We start from the raw sequence: 25,063 nt of genomic DNA, 5'->3' as shown, positions 1-25,063 counted from the left end.
CTGCTTGTTGCTGGACGTCAGCTGGATGCCAGCTCCTAGAGGCCACCCCACCTTTCTTTGCTAGGTGGCCCTCTTCATAGGCTGTCTCACAATATGGTAGCTTACTTCTTCAAAGCCAGCAAGGAGGGTCTCTCTAATGCCAGTCTGCTGAGATGAGATCTTATATACCATATAAGATAATCACAGGAGTGACATCCCATTAAATTTGTCATATTCTATGATAGCAAAAGCCATATTCTATTGGTTAAATATAAGCCACAGGTCCCACCTGAACTCAAGTGGAAGGGAAGGTGTGAAAAGGAAGCAGGCATCACAGACTTTAGAGTTTGTCCACCACAAGGACTAGCCAAGTAACACAGAATGCTATCATTCGCGGGCCATCTTCACAATTTTTGTCAAATTTGTAATACCACCTACAATATCTTAATTTTGTATATTTCTTTAAATAACTCACTTTTTAAAATAATCATTTTACAAAAAGCTTTTATATCAGTCATAAAGGGAAAACAAATATCACTTGCCATAAATAGAAGGTAGCTGAACAACTTACACTGGAAGTAAAACAATAATATGAAATTTAAAAGTAAAAATTAGGAAAAACAAAGATTGGCACTATATATAGGTCCACTTAATCTTCATCATTTACGATAAATGATATCACCTTCAGGATTAACAATGGAAACAGAGATCCATAAAAATCTGATAAATTGCCCATGACCACTCAGCTTGTAAGTGGTTATGTACCAAGATTCAAGTCTACGGCTACTAGAGGCATAAGAACCACAGTCTGGGCAGCACCCAACTTCATTATTCATCCCAATTTTCCTTGTTCCTTTACCTTTTCCTTTTCGTAACACTACTTGTCTTCCCAGCCTGTCTCCTAACTTTTTTTTTTTTTTTTTTTTTTTTGAGACGAAGTCTTGCTCTGTCGCCCAGACTGCAGTGCAGTGGCATGATCTCGGCTCAGCCTCCCGAGTAGCTGGGACTACAGGCGCCCGCCACCACGCCCGGCTAATTTTTTTTGTTGTATTTTTAGTAAAGACAGGGTTTCACCATGTTAGCCAGGATGGTCTCAATCTCCTGACCTCATGATCCGCCCGCCTTGGCCTCCCAAAGTGCTGGGATTATAGGCATGAGCCACCATGCCCTGCCTCTCCTAACTTCTTTAACCCTGAAATTCACCTTTAGATACCAGAAATCAACACAATATAAGGGCAAAGAGCAAGTATGCTTAGGTTTTAATACTGGCTTTATCTCTTACTACTTATGTTGTCTGGGGCAAGTTACCAATGGTCTCATCTGTTAAATGGAAATTATAATAGTAAGTGATTAATAAATGTGAGCATAAAAATTTTGATAATGTAATTTGTATCATATTACAGAGAAGTATCCAAGATATTCAACCTCGACTGTGCACCCACATGTGCTCACGCATGTGTGTGTGTGTTTACTGCAGCTGGATTTTTCACTCCTTCTGAGAGATGAGTGCAAACAGAAACAAACTACTTCCACAAATTGTACTGTTTGTGCATTTCAGTTTTTAAAGCGTACTACATTTTATCTCTTTTGGAAGCAATGTATTTGAGTGGGACTGAGAAGGTATGGGGTCTTAGACGCAAAGTGAAGGGTTGGCCTTACCAATGAGTATGGACAGGACACCCTTAGCACTGGGGAAAGGTGGCATTTATGGGCACAGAGGCAGATAGGTGAGTCCATGCAATGGGAGATACTTGTGGTCATTCTTTTCTTATTGCTTCAAGGACATTTCTCTAAAAATTCTTCCTCCACTCTTTCCCAACATCAATTTTCCATCTCAAATATATAGTTTGTATTAGCATAAAAACATGTATTTATTTCTCCCATCTAAAATAGAAAGAACTCTTTATTGACCAAACTTCATACTCCAGTTATCATTCTATTTCTCTACATTCCTTTACAGTGAAACATACTGAAAGAACTGTTTGTATTTGTTGTCTCTGTATTTTCTCTTCCCATTCTTTCTTGAAGACACTTTAATGAAGCTTTCACCCCTGACTTCTCCACTGAAACTTCTCTTGCCCAGACCACCCAAACCTGCCATATTGCTAAATCCAATGATTAACTTTCAGCCTTGATCATACACACCCCATCAGCAGCATTTGACACAGTTGATTCCTCCATCTCTCCTGAACCACACTCTCTAGATTTTCCTTCTAGCTCCTTGGTGACTCCTTCTTAGTCTCTTCTGCTGCCTCCTTTTTATCATCCAAATTGTAACACTAGTGTTCCCCATGGCTCAATCCTTGGACCTCTTCTCATTTTTATTTGCAGTTACTCCTTTGGAGATCTCATTCAAATGTGTATCTCTAGTCCAGATCTCTCCTTGAATCCCAGACTCTTCTATCTTACCCAACATCTCCATTGGGATATCTCAATCTTAACAAGTCTACAATTTGACCTACTCTTTTCCGCATCCCTGTAAGTGGCAACTGTCTTCTCCCAACTGCTTAGATAAATACCATGTGTCAGACAAATAGTCTGTGACTCTTCTTTTTTACACTGCCCATTCAATCTGTCTGCAATTCCCCTCAGTGCTACTTTCTACTCTTCTCATCTTCCTCTCTTCTAAGTGCTTGACCAAGCTACCATCATCTCTTTCCTGGATTCTTGCAACGAATCTCCTAATTATTCTCCCCACTTCTGCCCTTGCCACCTCCACCCCTCACAGTCTAATCTTACCAGGCACCCTGAATGCCCTTATTAAAACAGAAAACAGATCTTATATTTCTACTCAAATCTCTCCAGTGGCTTCCTATGTCACTCAGAGAAAAGCTAGCATCCCCCAGTGATCACTAAGGCTTCCACTGCCTTGTTGGTGTAATTTCTCACTATTCTTCACCTTGCTCAGTGAACTCCAGTCATACTGGCATCCTCACTGTTCCATGAACACACCAGGCATGCTCCATCCTGTGGAACTGTCCTCTTTGCACTTGCTATTCTCTTTCTGTGGAAAAGAGGCCCACTTTTGCTGACTTTTATAAAATTGCAAGCCCCTCTCAACACTTCCTGCTTTACTTTTTTCTCTTTAGCACTTACTGATATTTGTATATGTTGTACATATTTTTTGTTTAAGTTCCAACAAAGCAGGGATTTTTTTTTCTGTTTTATTTGTTGCTGCTGAGATCCTAGTCCTTAAAGCAATGCCTGGCATAGAGTGAGTGTGCAATAAATATTTTTTGAATGAAATAACCATCATCAAGATGATATGATTTACCTAATTATATTAGTTTTGTAAGGACTGTAATGATAAAGGTCTTCCCCAATGTTTCACATGATTCTGAAGCGGGAGGGTGCTCCATTAGTACAATTGCTACTCACACATTCCAAATAATTCAAAGTTAACTCATCCTCTTACTAGTTATACAAAAGAAAAGATAAATGTCTTATTGAGGACAATGATTTCAAAATAGGTACCCAAAGATCAATAATGGACATAGAATTAAAAATGAAAAAAATCAGAAATAGAAAATGTTAATTAGTAAATATGAGCTTACCTTTAAGAAGGGACTCACTTTAAGTGGATAGATACTAAGAAGTAAATCACCTGGACTTCAATGATATTTTGTTTGGGAACTTTGTTGTGAATTGCTTTCTCTGGGCTATTATGAAAGCTGAATTGCAGAATATTAAAGACCCAGGGTACCAAAGCAAGCACTTGTGTGTTGACTAACCAGCCTGGAGCAAAGGTTTTAAGAAAGATTAAACTTGACTATGTCCTCACTTTTATCATGAATTAAAGATTATCCTAGTTTTGTTTCTTGAAATTCAATGTTAAAGAGATAAGGATGTTAAACTGAACTAGAAAGCCTGTCTTTGTCTATTTGGAAACATAAGCATCTGTCTGTGAAACATGTTTTTCATAATTGTTAGACATCATGACAACAGCTAATTAAGAAGATACTAATAATTCATAAAATGTACATAGTGTCAAACGTTTCAGATATACAAGGGTCCCTGGGGTGTTTCTTCTTTTCCACCCTGAACTAAGTTCTTCATTTTATGTCCTATAAAAGGTTGAATTAACTCCTGGAAGCTGAAATCGCCATTAAAATGGACTTTCTGCTGTAGCTGCTTATAAAAAACTTGATTTAAATAAAAATACTTCCAACAGTTTCTAAATTTAATAATACAATGTAGATACTTCATATAAAAATTCTGCCACTTATTATGAGAATAAAGGATGAAGGTTTGTTTATTGTTCAGCCAAGGGATATTTTCTTTTAATTATTTATGGCAGGGAAAATTAATTTATTTATAAGAGAACCTGCAAAGGCCCTTTTCTTGCTGAGCTGACTGAGTCCACGAAGATGCAAAGCAGAGCTGGGAGGCTGCATTAGGGAGAAATTGCACCACTTATGCAAAGTCAGGGCAAGACTCGAGCCAGGCAGCGGGAGAGGTCACTTGTGAAGAAGGTTCCAGAAAGGGGAAGACCTAACTGTTTGTAGTGTCTAAAAGATTGTGGAGGAAAGGAGAAATATGGAAGGTGATGCCCAGAGAAGAACTTTTGGGGGAAAGTGGGGAGGGAGGAAATGCTTAGATAAGTTTTTATGATGTTTTGCCATATAGTGATAATTCCCTTTTTCCAATTGCTATTTTTTCCAGTACACATTAAAATAAATACCTGTTAAACTTTTTTTAAAATTCCAACAAACAAAACTATCTTGTATATAGACAAAATCGTACAAGCAGTCCATTCTTCACAGCATGCTCCACACTGTACTGTGCAGCACAACTGTACAACAGGCAGAATGATCCTCCTCAAATTCTGGTAGCTAAACACTGCAGTACAGGTGATGCTTTAGGATACACAACAGAACACTTTCCATCACTTTAATGTGCGCTATTTGGAAAAGCATTAGGCTTTTTGAGTTCTAACGAATAAATCATGAAATAACATTGAAAAGATCTATACAGAAGAAGCCCTAGGCCTGTAGAGAATACTTATGAAGCTTAAAATATAAATCTTGCATTAATTGAACAAAGCTATCTAGTTTTGATGGGAATCAGAATTTTGACAGAGTCAGAATGGGTCAGAGGGAGGACTTCCATTATTTTAGATTAAGTAGCAATTCAGATCTTTTATTTCTTCATATAAAAATTCTGCCACTTAGGAATGAGAATAAAAGAAGAAGGCATGATTAAGGAGAAAAATATGAATGTGCTATTAATGTTAAGAAAAAAATGCAATCGTCTTACTGAGACAATTTAGAACTTAAAGAGTAAGATTTATCAACTATACGCTCAGTTTGTATAGGAAAGATTTTCTGGAACTCCACAAAGGTGGAAGAAACAACATTTTTAATTCTCTTTGTTGTGCCAGGGAACCTCTAATTAAGATGGTCTTTGAGAAAGCTGGTTCTTCTTTCCTGAGAATAAGAACCTGTTTCCTTACAGCCACATTCATCTCACCATTTTTCCAATTCTCTTGGAGACATTCCAGAAAAATGCTGCTTCCATGTTATAAACATTCAAGAGCTGAGGTCAGCCTAACAGATCTGAAAAAAATCCCATTTATCTGAAGTGTCCCAAGATCAGATAACAAGTATATGCATATTATGCTTCTAATATTTGATACCTTGGCACAACTCGCAGGTTGTACGAACTGCAACTGTATCATACAAAGAAAAACCTGGATGTCTGACTTCAAAGATCTATCCCCTCAGCCTTGAGGAGCAGAATCAGAAGTAAACATCTTAAATTACCAATATGTTGTTCTTATTGACTATGAAAAGCTCCAGAAGCTTTGCACAATGTTTAGGAGAAGCCGAGAAGAGTTACATAATTCAGTTAATGGGCCAAGTTCTATAAATGTGCACAGTCTTCCTGGGAACACCATAAGCCCATCATGGATTACTATCAGAGGCCTGGCTGGCCTCTTGTACATTCCTTACTTAGTTCTTCCTTGAAGCTCCCCATGCAGAGAAGGAGGGAAGGGGAAGAACCAAACACTGGTAAGGCACTCTTGAGCTTGGGGACCTAAAAAAAATAGCCTGAATGTCTCTTAAAACTGGAATCTTTTTTGTAAGTTCCAGCTGCTTTTGGCCAAATTGGCCAGGCAGTCTCCTCTGGTGTACGAGGATGCCCAAGCTCATGATATTTCCTGAAATGTAAAAAGAGCCTCTAGAGAGAGTGACTGGATTTCACTCAAAGTTTTATTTAATCCATGCGAATAGAACCCTCCATTTACATATACAGAGAAACGGCAGACGTAGGAAGTTAGATAAAGAATCACACTTTGAAACAATCCATTTAATTGGAATAGAATATTTTGATTTTCATGGAATCATTTGGCATTAAAATTATCTCAAAAGCAAACTGTGCTGTCAAAGTCTAAATACTGGAACATTCCCCAAACTCTGAAGACTGGAAAACTCTGACCAAATCAAATGTTTGGTTAACATTAAGACTGCTTGCTTATTTCTTATTGCCTCTTCATATGAATAGATACGTATATATTTTTTTCTCATCCAAGCAAACTATTTACCTCTTTCTCCATTTGCAATCCTTCTGCTCTAATGTTTCTTTCAAATACTTCTCTCTTTTCAGTCTGGGGGCTGGATTTTCTGTACACAAGGATGTAGTCAATTCGACACTTTCCATCTCGAAAGTAAAGTCCATTTGATTTGTTTCTTTCTGGCACTGTCTGCACACAAAGAGAAAGGGACCAGTTTAAGTCATTCATCAAATTGAGGTTCAAGTGAGTAATGTTAAAGAACAATTAAAACTAAATAACTTTTTTCAGTTCGGGCACGGTGGCTCACGCCTGTAATCCCAACACTTTGAGAGGCCAAGGCGAGTGAATCACGAGGTCAGGAGTTCGAGACCAGCCTGGCCAATATGGTGAAACCTTGTCTCTACTAAAAATACAAAAATTAGCTGGGCATGGTGGCGTGTGCCTGTAGTTCCAGCTACTCTGGAGGCTGAGGCAGGGGAATTGCTTGAACCTGGGAGGTGGAGGTTGCAGTGAGCCAAGATCGCGCCACTGCACTCCAGCCTGGGCAACAGAGTGAGACTCCATCTCAAAATAATAATAATAATAACAATAATAATTTTTTTCATTGTGTTCAATTACATATTCATTAGCGAAAAATGTAATCAAGAGGAAACAAAATAAAAATTGGAAGAAGCATTGCGTTAAGTGCGCAAAATGTAAAACATCTAAAAATACCATGTGTAGCCAAGAATGTGATGCAACTAAGGATTTTCATATTCTGCAGGTGAGATGAGAGTGAAAATTGATATGCTCACTCTAGAAAACACATTAACATTATCTTGCAAAACTGAATATGTGTATAACATGTAAGCCTAGAGAAAAAATTCTTGATAAGGCAAGTAGGAGACATGTATATGAATATTCATAGCAACATTACTTATAATAGTAGAAAAATGTTTAAAGTTGGAGTCAACTCAAATGTCCATGAACAGACAATAAATAAATAAATTATAGACAGTTCATTCACTGGAATATTATACAGCAGTGAAAATGCATAAACTATAGTTGCATCTAACAATAAAAATGAATCTTAAAGACAACACTGATAAAAAAAAGCAAGTCTCAGAAGACTTCATACCACATGATACCATTTTTTACAAAGCATAAAATAAAGTATATCTAAATATAAGTTGTTAAGATTACGAATCTATGTGGTAAAACTGTCTTTAGAGCAAGAGAATAAAACACAATAAAATTTAGAAAGATGATACCTCTGGTAGGTAGAGGTATGGGATTGAAAGTAGCTTCAGTGGTTTTAGGAATATTCTAGTTCAGTGTTTCTCTTTTTTTTTTTACCCACAACAAGAAAAACATTTTACCTTTGTGTGCATACATGTAAACATACATATACAAAATATGAGACAAGTTTCACAAAACAATTGTTTACCCTTTCTATTTTCATACACTCCAATATTAATTTTCCAGTCCATTAAAAAACAACTGGAGTTAGTAATCTATAATTAGTTTGTCACTATAATTTGAAAAATAGCATTCTGGTTCATAAATCAGATGGTGGTTCCAGGTGTTCATTTTATTATTATACTTTGTAACTTACATAGAAGTTACAAATATTATTTTGCAGTAATATTAAAAAGTAAAGAACAAAAGGAGTGGATTGAATTTTCATCCAGGCTCTTCGGGCTTGCTGTACAACATTGAAAGAGATCATCAAGTATGGGCTCATTGGGCTGGAGCCAAATTTCTCAGCCTAATAGATTTCAAAATTGTGTCTATAAACCCAGCCAAGTGGATGGGTGGATTCTATCTTTTCCAACGGTAGTATGAAGAAGGTAAACATGCCAGACCTAAAGGGCCATTGCTAGAAACCACATTCTTGCACAAACCTTAATCGAAAAAAACATCCCAGCTGGGGAAATGGAATGACCATGTACCATGTCTTGATGTAGACATTTTTCAATTGATGACCAATCCTCACTATGTTTTGGCTTTTACATTAAGAGACACTCAGGAGTCTACCTGAATAAGCACTTTAGTTAACACTTATTTGCCAAGCAAGAAGGCTGTCCTGTGAATTCAGCATATTAGCATCTGCCTTCAAAAATGGCTTCAGCCAAGACATTAGGAGGGGTATTGGCTCCAAGCAGAACAATGAGCTGTGCCACCTTTGGCAAAGCCCTAATATTTCTGATACTGTTTCCTCATCTGTAAGTTACAGGGATGAGACAAGTTGCTGTCTGAGGTCCCTTTCAAAGTCCATTCTTTACGCCACATTATGGTTTCCAAAGTATCTGTGTAAACAGATAATAACAGAATGAGTTTTTTTTTTTAATGAAACAAACAGAAAAAAAAAAACAGAAAAAGAAACATGGATAGCTGCATATGGTGTTTGTGGGGTGAAGTCTGCAAAGCTTGGTAAGAGTAAACAATTTTCTCTGTTCCAGGTGTCATCCTTTCAGCAGTTAACTAGCTCTGGAATATAAAAAGCATTAGGAATATGCAATAAATAAATTACTCTGATTCAGTGTGCCTATTACCTGTACCCAGCGCATGTACAAAGGAAATATTAAACTCTATTGAGACACAACCTGAACAAAGGGGAATGCCTCCAAAAAAATACTAATTTTTCCAAAATGGCACACAAATAAATAGGTCTATTTACAGTTGCAATGAAGTTTCCAGATTACTGAGGCAAATGGAAACTCAGAGAGACTTCAGACAACACAATCAACTGAAGGCTGGTGCATTTTAGGTCACTATTCTACCCACTGGGGGATCTATACAAGGAAGCCCATCCCTGTAAAGTTTATTTTGTACCAGTGGGAGACACTCAAGAATGTAGACTATCTTAAAATGATGGACAGTTTAAAAAAATGATAGGTTTAAGAAAAACTGAAACTTTGTTTTGTGTGTAGGTAGATTTAGGATCCTTGAAATATGCTTAGACATGGGGGATGTCAAAGGAATATAAAATCTGTCCCTTGTTTTACAAGAGCCTACGGTTCAATGAGATTATGACTTTAAACAGTCCATTGGAACATGCTTCACAGGTTCCTGCCTGGATCACGAATTATATTTGTAAGAAATCATATACTCTTACCTCTCCCCTGGCTTCCAATCTGCTGGCATCATCTGAAGTACTAGTCAGGTTTCCAGGGTGAAGAAGAGAATCATCATCTTTGCAAGGACTGCCGACAGCTTCTAATTCATCAAAAAGAATATTGACATCCTTGGCCACTAGAACCAAAGTAAATAAATTATAAGGTGGGTAAAAATCTGGGATCTTGAAAGCAATGCTAAAAGAGAAAACATCTCCCTTTGGGTTCATATTTTCTCATCATTTCATTAACTCCTTGAGTGACAAGCATATTATTTCCTAAAAGAAAAGGATGTCAGACATAAAATATGTTTGACCAAACAGTGTATTCATTAGGCAAGATTAAGGAAAATAAAAAGCAAAGTACCTCCGTAATGTAAATATAATTTGTCTTTCATGATAGCAGGAGGTGTTATATTTGTTTCGCTTTCCTTCACATAGTTGTTTAGCATAAGGTACTTTGATTTAAGACTTCTAGGTTGGAAAAGGGTTGGAGATTACCTATACTTTTAAATTAAATTTAATTTTTTCATTTAAGTGTCGTATAGCTTGCCAAGTGAACCCATAAACGTGCCACTTGCACTGTTCAGTAAGAACTGCGATTTTTTCCTCCTTTGTTACTTCTCTAAGACAGAACAGAGAAAACCTAATGCAATAACAAAGCATGCACTTAGATTTTTGGCCTTTTTTCTTCCTCTTATCCTGAACTGAAATAATGAAGTGAGCCATTCAGAAGCTCTCTCAAAAGACTGTTGATGTTAATAACATGTCAATATATAAAGTGCTGTATATCACGGTTGTAGGTACAGGCTACCACGTTCAAATGCAGAGTGCCTTACAGCACGCCAGAAATTTAAGTTCATCACCAGCAGAGGAAAGATATGGGTTGAGTCCCTTCTGTTTTATCCACTTCAATTATGGGCCAGCATTGCAGTTCACTTTTTCTTTTGATGCTTTAAAAATGGCTGAGGGTTTATAACCTGTCAGAAGCCACTGCACAAAATAATTCATGAGGGACTGGGTTCTTCTTACCCAAGCACGTAATACAGTATTCATTCTTTCATTCAAAAACATTTTAGAGATGTGCACATTGTGTGTCAGGCATAGAGCTGTGTGATGATTGCACCTTGGTGAATAAAAGTGACCTGGCTTCCTGCCCTTGTGGCAATAACTGAAGAAAACAAAGACACGTAAATTTTGGTGAATTCTCTAATGAAAAGAGCAGAGTTTGGATATAGAGAGAATAGAGATGATCTACGTAGATGAGATGACCAGGTATAAAGCTATATCCAAGCATGTGATTTTAGGCAACACTTTTAGCTTTCCAAGTTTTTCATCTGTAAAATATAATGGGCATAGAAATAAAGTTAACGTTTATTGCTAACTGCGAGAGGGTGAATTATGACCCCCCAAAGGTGATCTGATTCCTAGAACGTGTTAATATCTTACCTTTTTATCACCGAAAGGATTTTATAGATGTGTGAAACAAAGGATCTTAAAATGGGGACATTGTCTTAGAGTATATAGGTAGGCCTGATGTAATTACAAGGGTCTTAAGAAGAGGGAGGCAAGAAGGCCAGAATCAGAGAGAAAGATTGGAAGATGCTATGCTGCTGGCTTTGAGGATACAGGATGCGGCCACGAGCCAAGAAACGCGGGTGGCTTTTAGAAGACAGAAAAGACAAAAAAGCAGATTCTCCCCTGGAGCCTCCAGAGAGGAGAGTCTTGATTTTGGGACTTCTGACCTCCAGAAGTATAAGATAATAAACATATTGTTTGAGGCCACTAAGCTTGTAGTCATTTGCTATAGCACCAAAAGGAAACTAAAACAATGTATTATAGGATTTTAGACCTATAAGACTACAGAGAAAAAAAACCATGGTCTTTTCATATAGCCAAGGGTTGTAGCACCTACACTGTGCCAGGTACTGTGCTAGGTGCTTATGGAGAGGAACTAACACTTTTTGAGGAAGAGTAATATGTCCAGTGTTTTGGGAGCTGTCAAGATCAAAGACAACTTCCCTGACCACTGGATGTAAAAAGATCTCCCTCCCATAACTGTTGTCCTCTCATTGTTCATTTCATTTCCAGCACTTAACACAATCCTTAATTATCTTATTTGTTCATTTATTTATTAGACTTGTTTATTGGATGTTTACCTTATTACAATGTAAGTTCCATAGGGCAAGGACCTTGTCTGTCTTGACTGATGTACAGAGGCTCTGGCACAGGTAAGCCTTCAACACATATTTGTTAAATGACAGAATGATGACCTGAAGATGGTTACAATGCAACAATATCTGAGAGCCCTTTTCCTCTAACATTCTATGGTTCTGGGACTTGGCATATGGTTTTCCTAACATGATTCTTATTCACAAGCCAGGATTCCATGGTTTCAAGTAATGTGATTAAATTTTCAAGCAGACAGTGATTAAATTAAATTTCAAGTCGATGTTGATGATATTTGAACAATAAGATAAAAGTATCGTTTAACCAAGTCAGAAGACCTGCTCGCTATTCTGAACTCTGCCACTTAGCTGTGTAAATATGTGCTTCTGTTTCCTCACTGGTGAGACAGGAATAGCAAACTTCTCTCTCAGGTGGCGAAGAGGATTACATCAATGTGCATATTAGCAGGGTGACTGACACATGGCAGACCCACAACAAATGCTGATTTGTCAATTCTAGCTGGACTCTGGGAGCTTAAAATGAGTATTTTGGTCTTATCAATATGAGAAGGCAGAAGAGATATTTACAAGTTGGAATGGTTGTTATGAGAAACGGTTTGGGATGGGGTGTGAGATAAAGGGGGAACAAGGACACTGAGGTTCATGTCTAGGTGACTGGCTCATACTAAGGAGAAACTCTTGATATATGTATGTATCCCCTTAGGCTTTTGCCAAGGATAGAAAATATCAGGTCATCTTCTATCAATATTACTTTCTGGCACTGGTACAATCAGTTCAACAATGCCCTCTATGTCCGTGGTTCTCAACTGGGACCAGTTTTGTCTCCCAGACCATATTTGACATTGTTTGGAGATATATTTATTGTCATTACTGGGGAGAGGGGGACAGTGAAAGTGGTATTCAGTGAGTAGAGGCCAGGGATGCCGCTAAACATCCTACAATGCACAGGACAGCCCCTACCACAGAGTGATCCAGCCTAGAATATTAATTGGTGCTGAAGTTGAGAATTCCTACTCTTCATTAAAAGCCCAAGGGATTTGATTCTAGAAGGAGCAGCTAACTTGGGAAAGGGAGAGAGCTCTTTCTTTCCCATCAGAATCACTGTCTGGAAGTCATGGGGCTGCTGCCACTTGAGCTCAGGGAAATCAGTCGGTCATGGCAATCTATTAGAGAATAGGTGATACTAAGCCAACCTTATCACTTGCCAGCCTCTCAGTATCTTCAGCAGAGATTAGAAAGTCTGCTGTGAGAGAATGTCCAGCTGAACCCATGGTCAGTAAGAAGACTGTAGACCATATAAACACTCCACAGGCATAAAAAGTATGTGCACTTCATCCATATTTCATCACTGTTTCTGATATTATCAGCTATAACTACAAGGTAAGTTTTAGAAACAAAATAAAATCTTTGATTCAAACTTACATTGATTCTCTAAGAAGAAAAAAGCAACTGTCAACTTCCAACACTAACCAATTTTTAAAAATAAATTTTAATCAATAAGTATTTATTCAGTGCCTACCACGGGCAGACACTGAGCTGAGCTAGGAACCGGGGCTGAAGTACTGGAGAGCCCAGGCACGGCCCTGCTCTCAGAGCTCATTGTCCAGTCAGAGTGGGAGTGAGGCCTTTCTATCCATGGGCACGAACATCACAAAGATGCTGTTCATCCAAACAGGGTCACTTGTGAATGAATCCCATCACCTTCCTTAGACTTCTTCTAAATAGAAAAATGTTTGATAATTATCTGCCTGGTAGAATATTGCTGTTAGGTTCATTAAATGAGAAAGAGAATCGAATACTCTGAGAAGTCCATTAAGAATGACAGGAAGGATGGGAGGCAAGGCTGGTTCAACATACGCAAAACAATAAACTTAATCCATTACATAAACAGAATCAATGACAAAAACCACATGATTATCTCAATAAATGCAGAAGAGGCCTTCAACAAAATTCAACAGCCCTTCATGCTAAAAACTCTCAATAAATTAGGTATTGATGGAATGTATCTCAAAATAATAAGAGCTATTTATGACAAACCCACAGCCAATATCATACTGAATGGGCAAAAACTGGAAGCATTCCCTTTGAAAACCAGCACAAGACAAGGATGCCCTCTCTCACCACTCCTATTCAACATTGTATTGGAAGTTCTGGCCAGGGCAATCAGGCAGCAGAAAGAAATAAAGGATATTCAATTAGGAAATGAGGAAGTCAAATTGTCCCTGTTTGCAGATGACATGACTGTATATTTAGAAAACCCCATCGTCTCAGCCCAAAATCTCCTTAAGCTGATAAGCAACTTCAGCAAAGCCTCAGGATACAAAATCAATGTGCAAAAATCACAAGCATTCCTATACACCATTAACAGACAAACAGAGAACCAAATCGTGAGTGAACTCCCATTCACAATTGCTACAAAGAGAATAAAATACCTAGGAATACAACTTACAAGGGATGTGAAGGATCTCTTCAAGGAGAACTACAAACCACTGCTCAATGAAGCAAAAGAGGACACAAACAAATGGAAGAATATTCCATGCTCATGGATAGGAAGAGTCAATATCATGAAAATGGCCATACTGCCCAAGGTAATTTATAGATTTAATGCCATCCCCATCAAGCTGCCAATGACTTTCTTCACAGAATTGGAAAAAACTACTTTAAAGTTCATATGGAACCAAAAAAGAGCCCACATTGCCAAGACAATCATAAGCAAAAAAAACAAAACTGGAGGCATCACGCTACCTGACTTCAAACTATACTACAAGTACCAAAACAGCATGGTACTGGTACCAAAACCAAAATATAGACCAACGGAACAGAACAGAGTCCTCAGAAATAACACCACACATCTACAACCATCTGATCTTTGACAAACCTGACAAAAACAAGAAACGCAGAAAGGATTCCCTATTTAATAAATGGTGCTGGGAAAACTGGCTAGCCATATGTAGAAAGCTGAAACTGGATCCCTTCCTTACACCTTATACAAAAATTAATTCAAGATGGATTAAAGACTGAAATGTTAGACCTAAAACCATAAAAACCCTAGAAGAAAACCTAGGCAATACTATTCAGGACAAAGGCATGGGCAAGGACTTCATGATTAAAACACCAAAAGCAATGGCAACAAAAACCAAAATTGACAAATGGGATCTAATTAAACTAAAGAGGTTCTGCACGGCAAAAGAAACTACCATCAGAGTGAACAGGAAACCTACAGAATGGGAGAAAAATTTTGCAATCTACCCATCTGACAAAGGGCTAATAACCAGAATCTACAAAGAATTCAAAGAAATTTACAAGAAAAAAACAACCCCATCAAAAAGTGGGCAAAGGATATGAACAGACACTTCTCAAAAGAAGACATCTAGGCAGCCAACAGACACATGAAAAAATGCTCATCATCACTGGTCATCAGAGAAATGCAAATCAAAACCACAATGAGATACCATCTCACGCCAGTTAGAATGGCAGGAAACAACAGATGCTGGAGAGGATGTGGAGAAAAAGGAATGCTTTTACATTGTTGGTGGGAGTGTAAATTAGTTCATCCATTGTGGAAGACAGTGTGGCAATTCCTTAAGGATCTAGAATTAGAAATACCATTCCAGCAATCCCATTACTGGGTATATACCCAAAGGATTATAAATCATGCTACTATAAAGACCCATGCTCATGTATGTTTATTGTGGCACTATTTGCAATAGCAAAAACTTGGAACCAACCCAAATGTCCATCAATGATAGACTGGATTAAGAAAATGTGGCACATACACACCACGGAATACTATGCAGCCATAAAAAAGGATGAGTTCACGTCCTTTGCAGGGACATGGATGAAGCTGGAAACCATCATTCTTGGCAAACTATCACAAGGACAGAGAGCCAAACACCGCATGTTCTCACTCATAGGTGGGAATTGAACAATGATATCACTTGGACACAGGACGGGGAACATCACACACCGGGGCCTGTTGTGGGATGGGGGGCTGTGGGAGGGATAGCATTAGGAGAAATACCTAATGTAAATGATGAGTCGATGGGTGCAACAAACCAACATGGCACATGTATACCTATGTATCAAACCTGCATGTTGTGCACATGTACCCTACAACTTAAAATATAATTTTAAAAAAATGCAAAAAAAAAGAATGACAAGAAGGAGAGAAAATGCAAAACTACCATGCAACTCAAGTAATAGATCTGCATTTCATTCAGACCCAGGAAGGGCTGTGTGAACAGAATTAGGCAGCACAGATTGGTCAGGGTAGGTGTATACCATGCATTTGGGAAGGCAAGGGAGATACTCAAATGATTCCCTATTGCAAAGATTAGAAGCTCAGCCTAAAAAACGACTTGGGAACAAAACAGCAAGGACTCACATATTATAACTGAACAACGAGGATCAAGGACCTTAAATTGCCTGGGAGAGGAAAAATCAGCTAAAGAGTCTGAGTAAAGCATCAAACTCAGAGATTTATGACAGCTGGCTCGGTTTACATCATCCCAGGATGGAGGCAGAGCAGAAAAGTCAGGAGAGGACCAGCAGGTAGGCAGATCATGGTGATCTTTACATGATGAAAAGGTGAATTTACTTTGGTAATACTAAATCTACTAATCAAATCAACTATTTGCAATTATTTCAATTATTCCTCCAGTGAAAATCATTTGAGATGTTAGCTATTGTTAATTCCCTATGGATAAGAGATCACAAATATATTTCAAGGACTCAAATAAATGAACAAACTAATTAATGAATTATTTTCTGCCATTTGTTCATTGAACAAAGATTTAGAGTTAAGTGCTGGACATGACATGAGTGGGAAGCCCTCACACTTCCAGGCAAGAGAACAAAGTTTGGGAATCAATGCTATAAAGGCAATGAAAAAAAAAAACAGCAAGTGTATTTTAGAAATAGCCTAGAAGACAGTAAGAAATACAATAAAAAAAATCAAAGACTTTGATTCATTGCTCTTTTCTTTACTTCTCTATTTTCCAAATGCAGCAAAATAACCCCACCTTGATATTACAGTATAGAAGTTTCAGATATATAAATTTCAGATGCAGAGAAAAGAAGGTGAAATTACAGGTCATTGAAGAAGACACAAGAGGGCTTTGCAGCATAATCCAAGTATCTATATTCATTCTCTAGAGCGCCAGTTCATTATACTATTTTTGTCCTAAGTTCCAAGTTATTGCATCTGATACTCAGAATTCTCAAGGGATTACATACTGACCTCAAAGTATCACTTAAAAAAAAAAAAACACCACCTCCGGGAATATTTTAGAATGCAAAAAAATGTTTATATCTCAATTTTAACACTTACCAGATTGTTTTATAATAAGTCCATCTCTGTGTCTTTAGACTAAGGTCCCTTTAAGGTGAAGAGCTACGGTAGCTCCAATTCGGCTTAAGGGCTACCAAGTAGGAGACACTCAATATGCATTTTAAGATAAATAAAAGCTAATTGTAGGATGATACCAATTTTCAGTTTTTTCTTATTCTGATTACCTTAGTAAGATGGCTTGAAAATGTCTACTTCTCTCTTAGAATCACAGAGATTAAACATGAAGTAAGTGGGAAAGGAGACAAAGATAGGAATTACAGTTTACTGACAGCCTGCTGTGTGTTAATGATTTTCAGGTCTATTTTCTCATTTCATTCTCAAAACAACCTACGAGACAAGTATTATTATAAAGAAGCCAGGTTCAGAAATGCTAAGTGTGGCCATGCAGCTAGTAAGTGACAAAGATGAATTTTCATTCAATTCAGACCCCAAATCCATACCATTTCTAGCTGGCTTTTGTTTTTGTGGGAAGCATTCTACTGTTCTTAAATCGTGTTTGGCTTTCAAGAATGGAAGTCATTTAACCACCAAGCAATTATCTTGTTGCCATTTCAACATTTATCTGAATAAAGCTAGACTTTACATCTGTAGCCTGACAGCTCTGACAACTTTCTAAAATTTAACAAATAGATCCATTATTGTCTTAAAAATTCACGGAAATACAAAGACACAATACAGCTTTGAACACCTTAGGCTGGGATTTTAAGAACTAAACACTATTTAGCATGTATATGACATGAGCAAGCCCAAGACTCTCTAGATGCTCATTACTCTTCAAATGCATCTTGACAGCATCCCTAAGGCAAAGGCTGCCTGGTTTACCAATAAGAAAAAAGGGGGTTTAAGTTTAAAAACTCAAAATAAATAAATAAAGCAATTAGAAAGGACATAATGCTTCCTTAGCTAATTTTACTCCCTTCTAATAGGCCAGCAGTTTTCAATCTCTGTTCTCTGGAACCCTACGGCCCTTTTGAGCCTTTTGAGGAGTTTCAGGGGCCATGGAGAAGACAAAGAGACAACTGAGTGCGCAAGGCTCACCTTCTGCCCCTACCTATACCAAACAACTCAGTTTCTGTTTTGTATATTGAAGTTATATGTTGATCATATATTGGGGAAAAATACATTTTACTGCTTTTACAAAAGTTTAGAAACGTCTGCTAGTGTGTTCTGGCAACAATTAAATGGTTGTGTTGACATCTCCCTAAAGAACCTGGGGTTCTAGTTATTACAGACATGACAGCAGGAACCTTCCTTCTGCCACAGAAAGTTATTGAGATTTAAAATATGCCTTTGCAAACAAACAAAAAGTCATGAGATTTAAAAAAATATTCATTTAAAACTAATTTCTGTATGGAACTGGCATAAAAACAGACACATAGATTAGTGGAACAGAAGAGAGAACCCAAAAACAAATCCATACATCTATAGTAAATTCATTTTTGACAATGGTGCCAAGAACATACATTGGAGAAAGGACAGTCTCTTCAATAAGTGATGCTGGGAAAACTGGATATCCATACACAGAAGAATGAAACTAGACCCCTATCTCTCACCATATACAAAAATCAAACCAAAATGGATTAAAGACTTAAATCTAAGGCCTCATACTGAGAAACTTCTAAAAGGAAACATTAGAGAAACTCTCCAGAACATTGGACTGGGCAAAAATTTCTTGAGTAATACCTCACAAGCACAGGCAACCAAAGCAAAAATGGACAAATGGGATCACATCAAGTTAAAAAGCTTCTGCGCAGGAAAGGAAACAATCAACAAAGCGAAGAGACAACCCACAGAATGGGAGAAAATATTTGCAAACTATCCATCTGAGAAGGGATTAATAACCAAAATATAGGAACCAACCCAAATGTCCAACAATGATAGACTGGATTAAGAAAATGTGGCACATATACACCATGGAATACTATGCAGCCATAAAAAATGATGAGTTCATGTCCTTTGTAGGGACATGGATGAAACTGGAAACCATCATTCTCAGTAAACTATCGCAAGAACAAAAAACCAAACACCGCATATTCTCACTCATAGGTGGGAATTGAACAATGAGATCACATGGACACAGGAAGGGGAATATCACACTCTGGGGACTGTTGTGGGGTGGGGGGAGGGGGGAGGGATAGCATTGGGAGATATACCTAATGCTAGATGACGAGTTAGTGGGTGCAGCACACCAGAATGGCACATGTATACATATGTAACTAACCTGCACAATGTGCACATGTACCCTAAAACTTAAAGTATAATAAAAAAAAAATTTAAAAAAATAAAAAAAAAAAAAAAAAAATAACCAAAATATATATGGAGCTCAAACAACTCTAGAGGAAAAACATCTAATAATCCAAATAAAAATAGGCAAGATGTCTGAATTAGACATTTCTCAGGAGACATAGAAATGGCAAACAGGCACATGAAAAGGTGCTCAACACCACTGATCATCAGAGAAATGCAAATAAAAACTACAATGAGAAATCTCATTGTAAAATGTTCAGATTTCATAATGAGATATAATTTCATTGTAAAATAAAGTTGGAAATCAGGGCTCACCTCAGTTAAAATGGCTTTTATCTAAAAGACAGGCAATAACAACTGCTGGCAAGGATGTAGAGAAGAGGGAACCCTCATACACTGCTGGTGGGAATGTAAATCAGTACAACCACTATGAAGGACAGTTTGGAGGTTCCTGAAAAAATTAAAAATAGAACTTCCATATGATCCAGCAATTCTGCTTAGGGGTATATACCCCAAAGAAAGGAAATTAGTATACTAGCTATCTGCACTCTCATGTTTACTGCAGCACTATTCACAATAGCCAAGATTTGGAAGGAACCTAAGTGTCCATCAACAGATGAACAGATAAAGAAAATGGTGGTACATATACACAATGCAGTACTATTCAGCTATAAAAATATGAGATTCTGTCATTTGCAACAATATGGATGGAACTGGAGGTCATTACGTTAAGTGAAATGAGCCAGGCACAGAAAGACAAACTTTGCATGTTCTTATTTGTGGGAATTAAAAACTAAAAACGATTGAACTAATGGAGATAGAGAGTAGAATGGTGGTTACCATATGCTGGGAAGAGTAGTAGAGCAGAAGGGAGGTGGGGATGGTTAATGGGTACAAAAATATAATTAGATAGAATGAATAAGATCTAGTATTTAATAGCACAACAGGGTAACTAGAGTCAATAATAACTTACTGTACATTTAAAACTAAAAGTATAATTGGATTGTTTGTAACACAAAGAAAGAATGGATGTTTGAGGTGGTGGATACCCCGTTTACACTGATGTGATTACTAAACATTATATGCCTGTATCAAAATATTTCATGTACCCCATAAATATATACACCTACTATGTACCCACCAAAATTAAAAATTAAAATAAAAAAAGATGTCATTGTCATCACCTGGCTCAATAATGGCAATGTTTATAAAACAGCACAGATGATGGTATTGTATGTAACCCCAGCACACCACAATGGGGTTGAGATTATTAACTTGTTTCTGATTTAGCGTATTTGCTAAGAAGAGCTTCTCTTACTACTACTTCATTGTAAAGAAAAGGTGAACACCTTGGTTACTTCTATAACAAGGCAAATAATGATGATGGCACTTCTTACAGCCCTGGGAATGACATTTAGAGAAGAACTGTGTGCCTAATTCAATCTTTGCTCATTCATTAGCCTTGGCGACCTTTCCATAACATAAAGTGAGGTCATTCATGCTCCGCATAAAAGAGCCTCCAAGTCTACTGACCACAATTTCACCTTCTTTGTAAAGAGCATGAGCTCTGGATTCAGACAGACCTGAGTTCAAATGCCAGCCCTTCCACTTATTAGCTATTAGATTGGGATATTTAACTTATTCAAGCTTTAATTTCTTTATCTTCTAAATATTTATCTTCTAAATATGGAAATACAATTTCCCAGACAGAATGAATGATTGAGGAATAAAGACAAAGGTGGCAGTCAACACTTATACACCCCTGACTGTGTACCAGGCACTATGTTAAAGGCTTTACATAGATGTACTATTACTATTTTCCTTTTACAGATGTGGAAATTAAGGCAAAGAGAGTTAAAGACTAAATAAAATAACATAGGTAAAAGGTCAGCCACTAAATTGCCAGACAAGATTATCTGCTCAATATATGCCAGCGCCCCCCCTCCCCGCTCACCCCCATACCCCATACCCTGCCATCTGCTCCTCTGAAATGGCATGACCATGCAGGTTAAAAATAAAATTGGAAATCAGGGCTAAAGAATTAGATTCAAAGTGACTCACTCGGTGTCACTGAGAAATGACTCAGTCTCCTCAGCCACAAAAGTATACACCACCCCTAATGTAGGCACAGCTATATGATTATGTAGACACACGTGCAAGCACAAACAGACTGCAGGATAACAATGATCCCACAATCCTTTTAACTCCTCAGATCTCATTGCAAACACTATCTTGTGCCCTCTTTCCTTCATCAGAACCTGATGGAATACAACACGATCACGTGTTTCAGGGTATGGATGCCATTCAAGAGTGTCCCTACGGTATATATCCAGATATGCTGGGAATCATGAAAGGAAAAACTAGGAGCAAAACAAGAGGGGTGGGCAACAAATGGTAGGGGGATGAATGGTCTCTAAAAAGGGCTGGACATTGAAAATAATTTAAAGCGAGAATGAAAAAGTACAGTATAACCTTTGAATGACATGCTTCACAGTAGCTAGCTAATGTAATAAATGCTCACATACATACACACACACATACACCTGATTCATGGACTGCAGAGCTTTAAGACATGATTCTCAATCAAGTTTCAGAAGGAAATATTTTAAAATGCTTACCTCTTAAAATGTTCGGATTTGAAAACTTTGGTGATTAAAAAAGCAGTGTTTTTCTTTTTGTTTGTTTATTTTTGTTTTAATAGATGCTACTGTACATAAGATTTGAGTAGGCACTCCACTCCTTAAACTATGGATGGGGGGTTTGAATCTTACTGGATGAACTCAAGAGTAGGAATTGCACTGTAATGTTGTTATCATTGCATCAAACTAAATCTATCTGCAAGTTCCCATTCCACCGGCTTCGTGGACAATTTAATTTCAGTTATTGCTGACACTCCCACTTTCCTGCCTCATGTATCCAGAACTGTGCAAAGGTCCTAGGAGTTTTGTAAAGAGCAGAACATTTAGAAAGAGCAGTCAGGTGTCCAAGACACGCTGGTTACTACTGAGCTGCCCACTTTTCAAGTCTCCAGTGATTCCACACGTTCACTCAATCACTAACAAATATTAGTAAGCACCTACCACACTCCATGCTCTGTTCAAGGCACTGGAGATAAAACAAAGAAACAGGAAGATGAGACTGCCCCCTTCCCAGAGACTCCTAAGTTCCTTTCTCAGGCCAGGAACTCTCTGTGTGACTGACAGTTCAGGTGGCTCCCCTGCAGTCTCCCAGGCATGCAACATAGCCATTCCCTCCCTTTCCATTCCCCCTACCAGAAGCCTGGCTCCCTCTACAGGGCATCTCTCTTGCAATTTCTTCTTCCATCCAAGCATCAGTCTTGGAAGCTCAGGCTTTCAAGAAAAAAAGGCAGGAACTTTAGGTAACACAAAACTCTGCTGAAACAAAGGAGTTCAAGGGACCTGGCTACCATCTTGGAATGGAGACTGAAGGGTGAGAATAGAGAGGAAGGGACAAATAACATCAACGAAAAGAAACACACTCACACACACACACACACAAACACACCCTTGTTATACTTTCACATGTAAATGCCTGTTCCTAAAAAGCAATCAAGTTGTTTTCCTACTGAACACCAAAACAAGACGTGATCTGAAAATGTTTTCATTTTTCCTGAATTAGACTTTGTACCAAACATTCACCACTGCCTTAAGGTATTATGCCTAGCACAGTACCTGACACATGACAGGCAAGATGGATGGATGGTTAAAATAACTCTTTTCTTTTTTGTAAGCTCTACATCTAATATGGAGGATCTGAAAAAGCACTTGAGTATGGCCAGCCACTCTGAGACATCTTTAGAAGAGATGAGGCTATACTTAGGGTATGCACACTAAAAGATAAAATACTGTAAATGTATTTTACAATGTAGAAGCATGGTGGCAAAATTCTTGCATCAAGATGTGAAAATATAATACAACTTTAAAAACACAAAGTAGTTCATTTTTCCTAATCATTTTTATTTAATTTAGTATTTAGCAGAACAAGGATGAACATACAATTAAATATTGACTCTATCACATAGTAACCATATATCCTTGGGGAGCTATATTCAGTTTTTTCACCTTTAAAATGGAGAAAATCTTATCTATTATTACTTAGGGTTAAGATTGAAAAGAGATACTTTGGGAAAACACCATCATGGCCGGCCTACCCCAGACACTCAAGAAATGTTTGAAATACACACATGTAAGCATGCGCATATGCACTTCTAGCTTGATCTTGAAGGTCTCATATATATATATGTGTGTGTGTGTATATATATGTATGTATATATGTATGTATGTATATGTATGTATACACACATATATACATGCATACATATATATATATATACCATATATAAATAGTCACAACATTTGAAGAAAAAAGTGAAAATTTTCCATCATCTTGATAATCTTAACAAAAAGGAGAGGAATTATACTGATGTTCAGAATTCTGTATTCTTTTTTTTTATTATACTTCAAGTTCTGGGGTACACGTGCAGAACGTGCAGGTTTGTTACATAGGTATACACGTGCCATGGTGGTTTGCTGCACCCATCAACCCGTCATCTACATTAGGTATTTCTCCTAATGCTATCCCTCCCCTAGCCCACCACCCCCCGACAGGACATGGATGACACTGGAAACCATCATTTTCAGCAAACTAACACAAGAACAGAAAACCAAACACCGCATGTTCTCACTTATAAGTGGGAGTTGAACAATGAGAACATATGGACACAGGGAGGGGAACATCACACACTGGGGCCAGTCGCAGAACTCCATATTCTTTACACACTTAACGATGGTCTCTCAAAGCTTTCCAGAAAGGATAATCTAAGCTACAGTCCCTTAAAGTACCAAGCTACCTATTTTTATGCTTGGAGATTTCCATGAACTGGCTAAAAATTTCGATCATATTTGGAACCTAAATAGAGACTGAATGGCCCAAAATCTTTCCTTCCAGAAATGACCCAGCCTGTGTGGGCAGCTTCTCAAATCTAATTAGCACAAAACTTGTTTGCAACAAGAAAATAAATTAGTTCCAAAGCAATAGAAAATGCATAAACTTATAAAGGGCTGGATTTGCACTTTAAAGTCAAGTAACATTTCCTTTTTCTTCTGTTAAGTACTCATAAATTTATACTCCTCTACCTGTTCATAGAAAGATCACCCTTCTAAACTACAGAACAGTTAACATCAGATACACACGTCTTTACTAAGATCTGGTAATAAAAACTACTATAAAAATAGTACCTTACTAACCTTTAGTTCATTTTGATGCAAGTTCATTTTAGCCCCCACTCCTTAAATTTAAGTTCACCTCTAGCACTTGCATGGAAGCCAACTTTTATCATTTATTGAAAAAAAATTTAAACTCTTTGAGCACTGTACAACCTATCATCTTTCAAATCAAGTGAAGTAATTACATAATTTTATAACTTTCCATGAAAAGTTATTTTCTCTCCAATGTCTAATAATCTGATTTTTATTCTCTTGTGGAAATTTTTTCTCTTTTACTCATTAATGTAATATAAAGGGATTGTTCAACGGAATAAATAGCTGATCCCCTTATATTCTCTGCTAAAAACATTTCTTTTAAAAGTAGCCTAATCTTCAGTTTCAGGATCCTTCACCTCAATGTGTTTAAATCCTGTACTGAGCATATTCATGAAGGAATTAAATGAA

General features: G+C 37.5%; 1 protein-coding gene across 5 annotated transcripts in view; it reads right to left on the bottom strand.

Annotated features, from left to right (window-relative positions):
* The window catches only part of ANO4 (anoctamin 4), a 417,441-nt gene that overhangs the window by 185,357 nt on the left and 207,021 nt on the right, over positions 1–25,063 (bottom strand). For all 5 annotated transcript variants that reach the window (XM_055358773.1, XM_055358771.1, XM_055358774.1 and 2 more), the window contains 2 exons: positions 9,591–9,727; positions 6,524–6,682 (listed from right to left, as the gene is read on the bottom strand). In XM_055358773.1, the coding sequence (XP_055214748.1) occupies positions 6,524–6,682; positions 9,591–9,727 (296 nt within the window). The remainder of the gene's footprint in view (positions 1–6,523; positions 6,683–9,590; positions 9,728–25,063) is intronic.

The sequence above is a fragment of the Gorilla gorilla genome, chromosome 10 (assembly GCF_029281585.2).
Source record: "Gorilla gorilla gorilla isolate KB3781 chromosome 10, NHGRI_mGorGor1-v2.1_pri, whole genome shotgun sequence".
Taxonomy (NCBI): domain Eukaryota; kingdom Metazoa; phylum Chordata; class Mammalia; order Primates; family Hominidae; genus Gorilla; species Gorilla gorilla.
The sequence above is the reverse complement of the archived record's forward strand: the minus strand, read 5'-3'. Positions and strand labels throughout refer to the sequence as shown.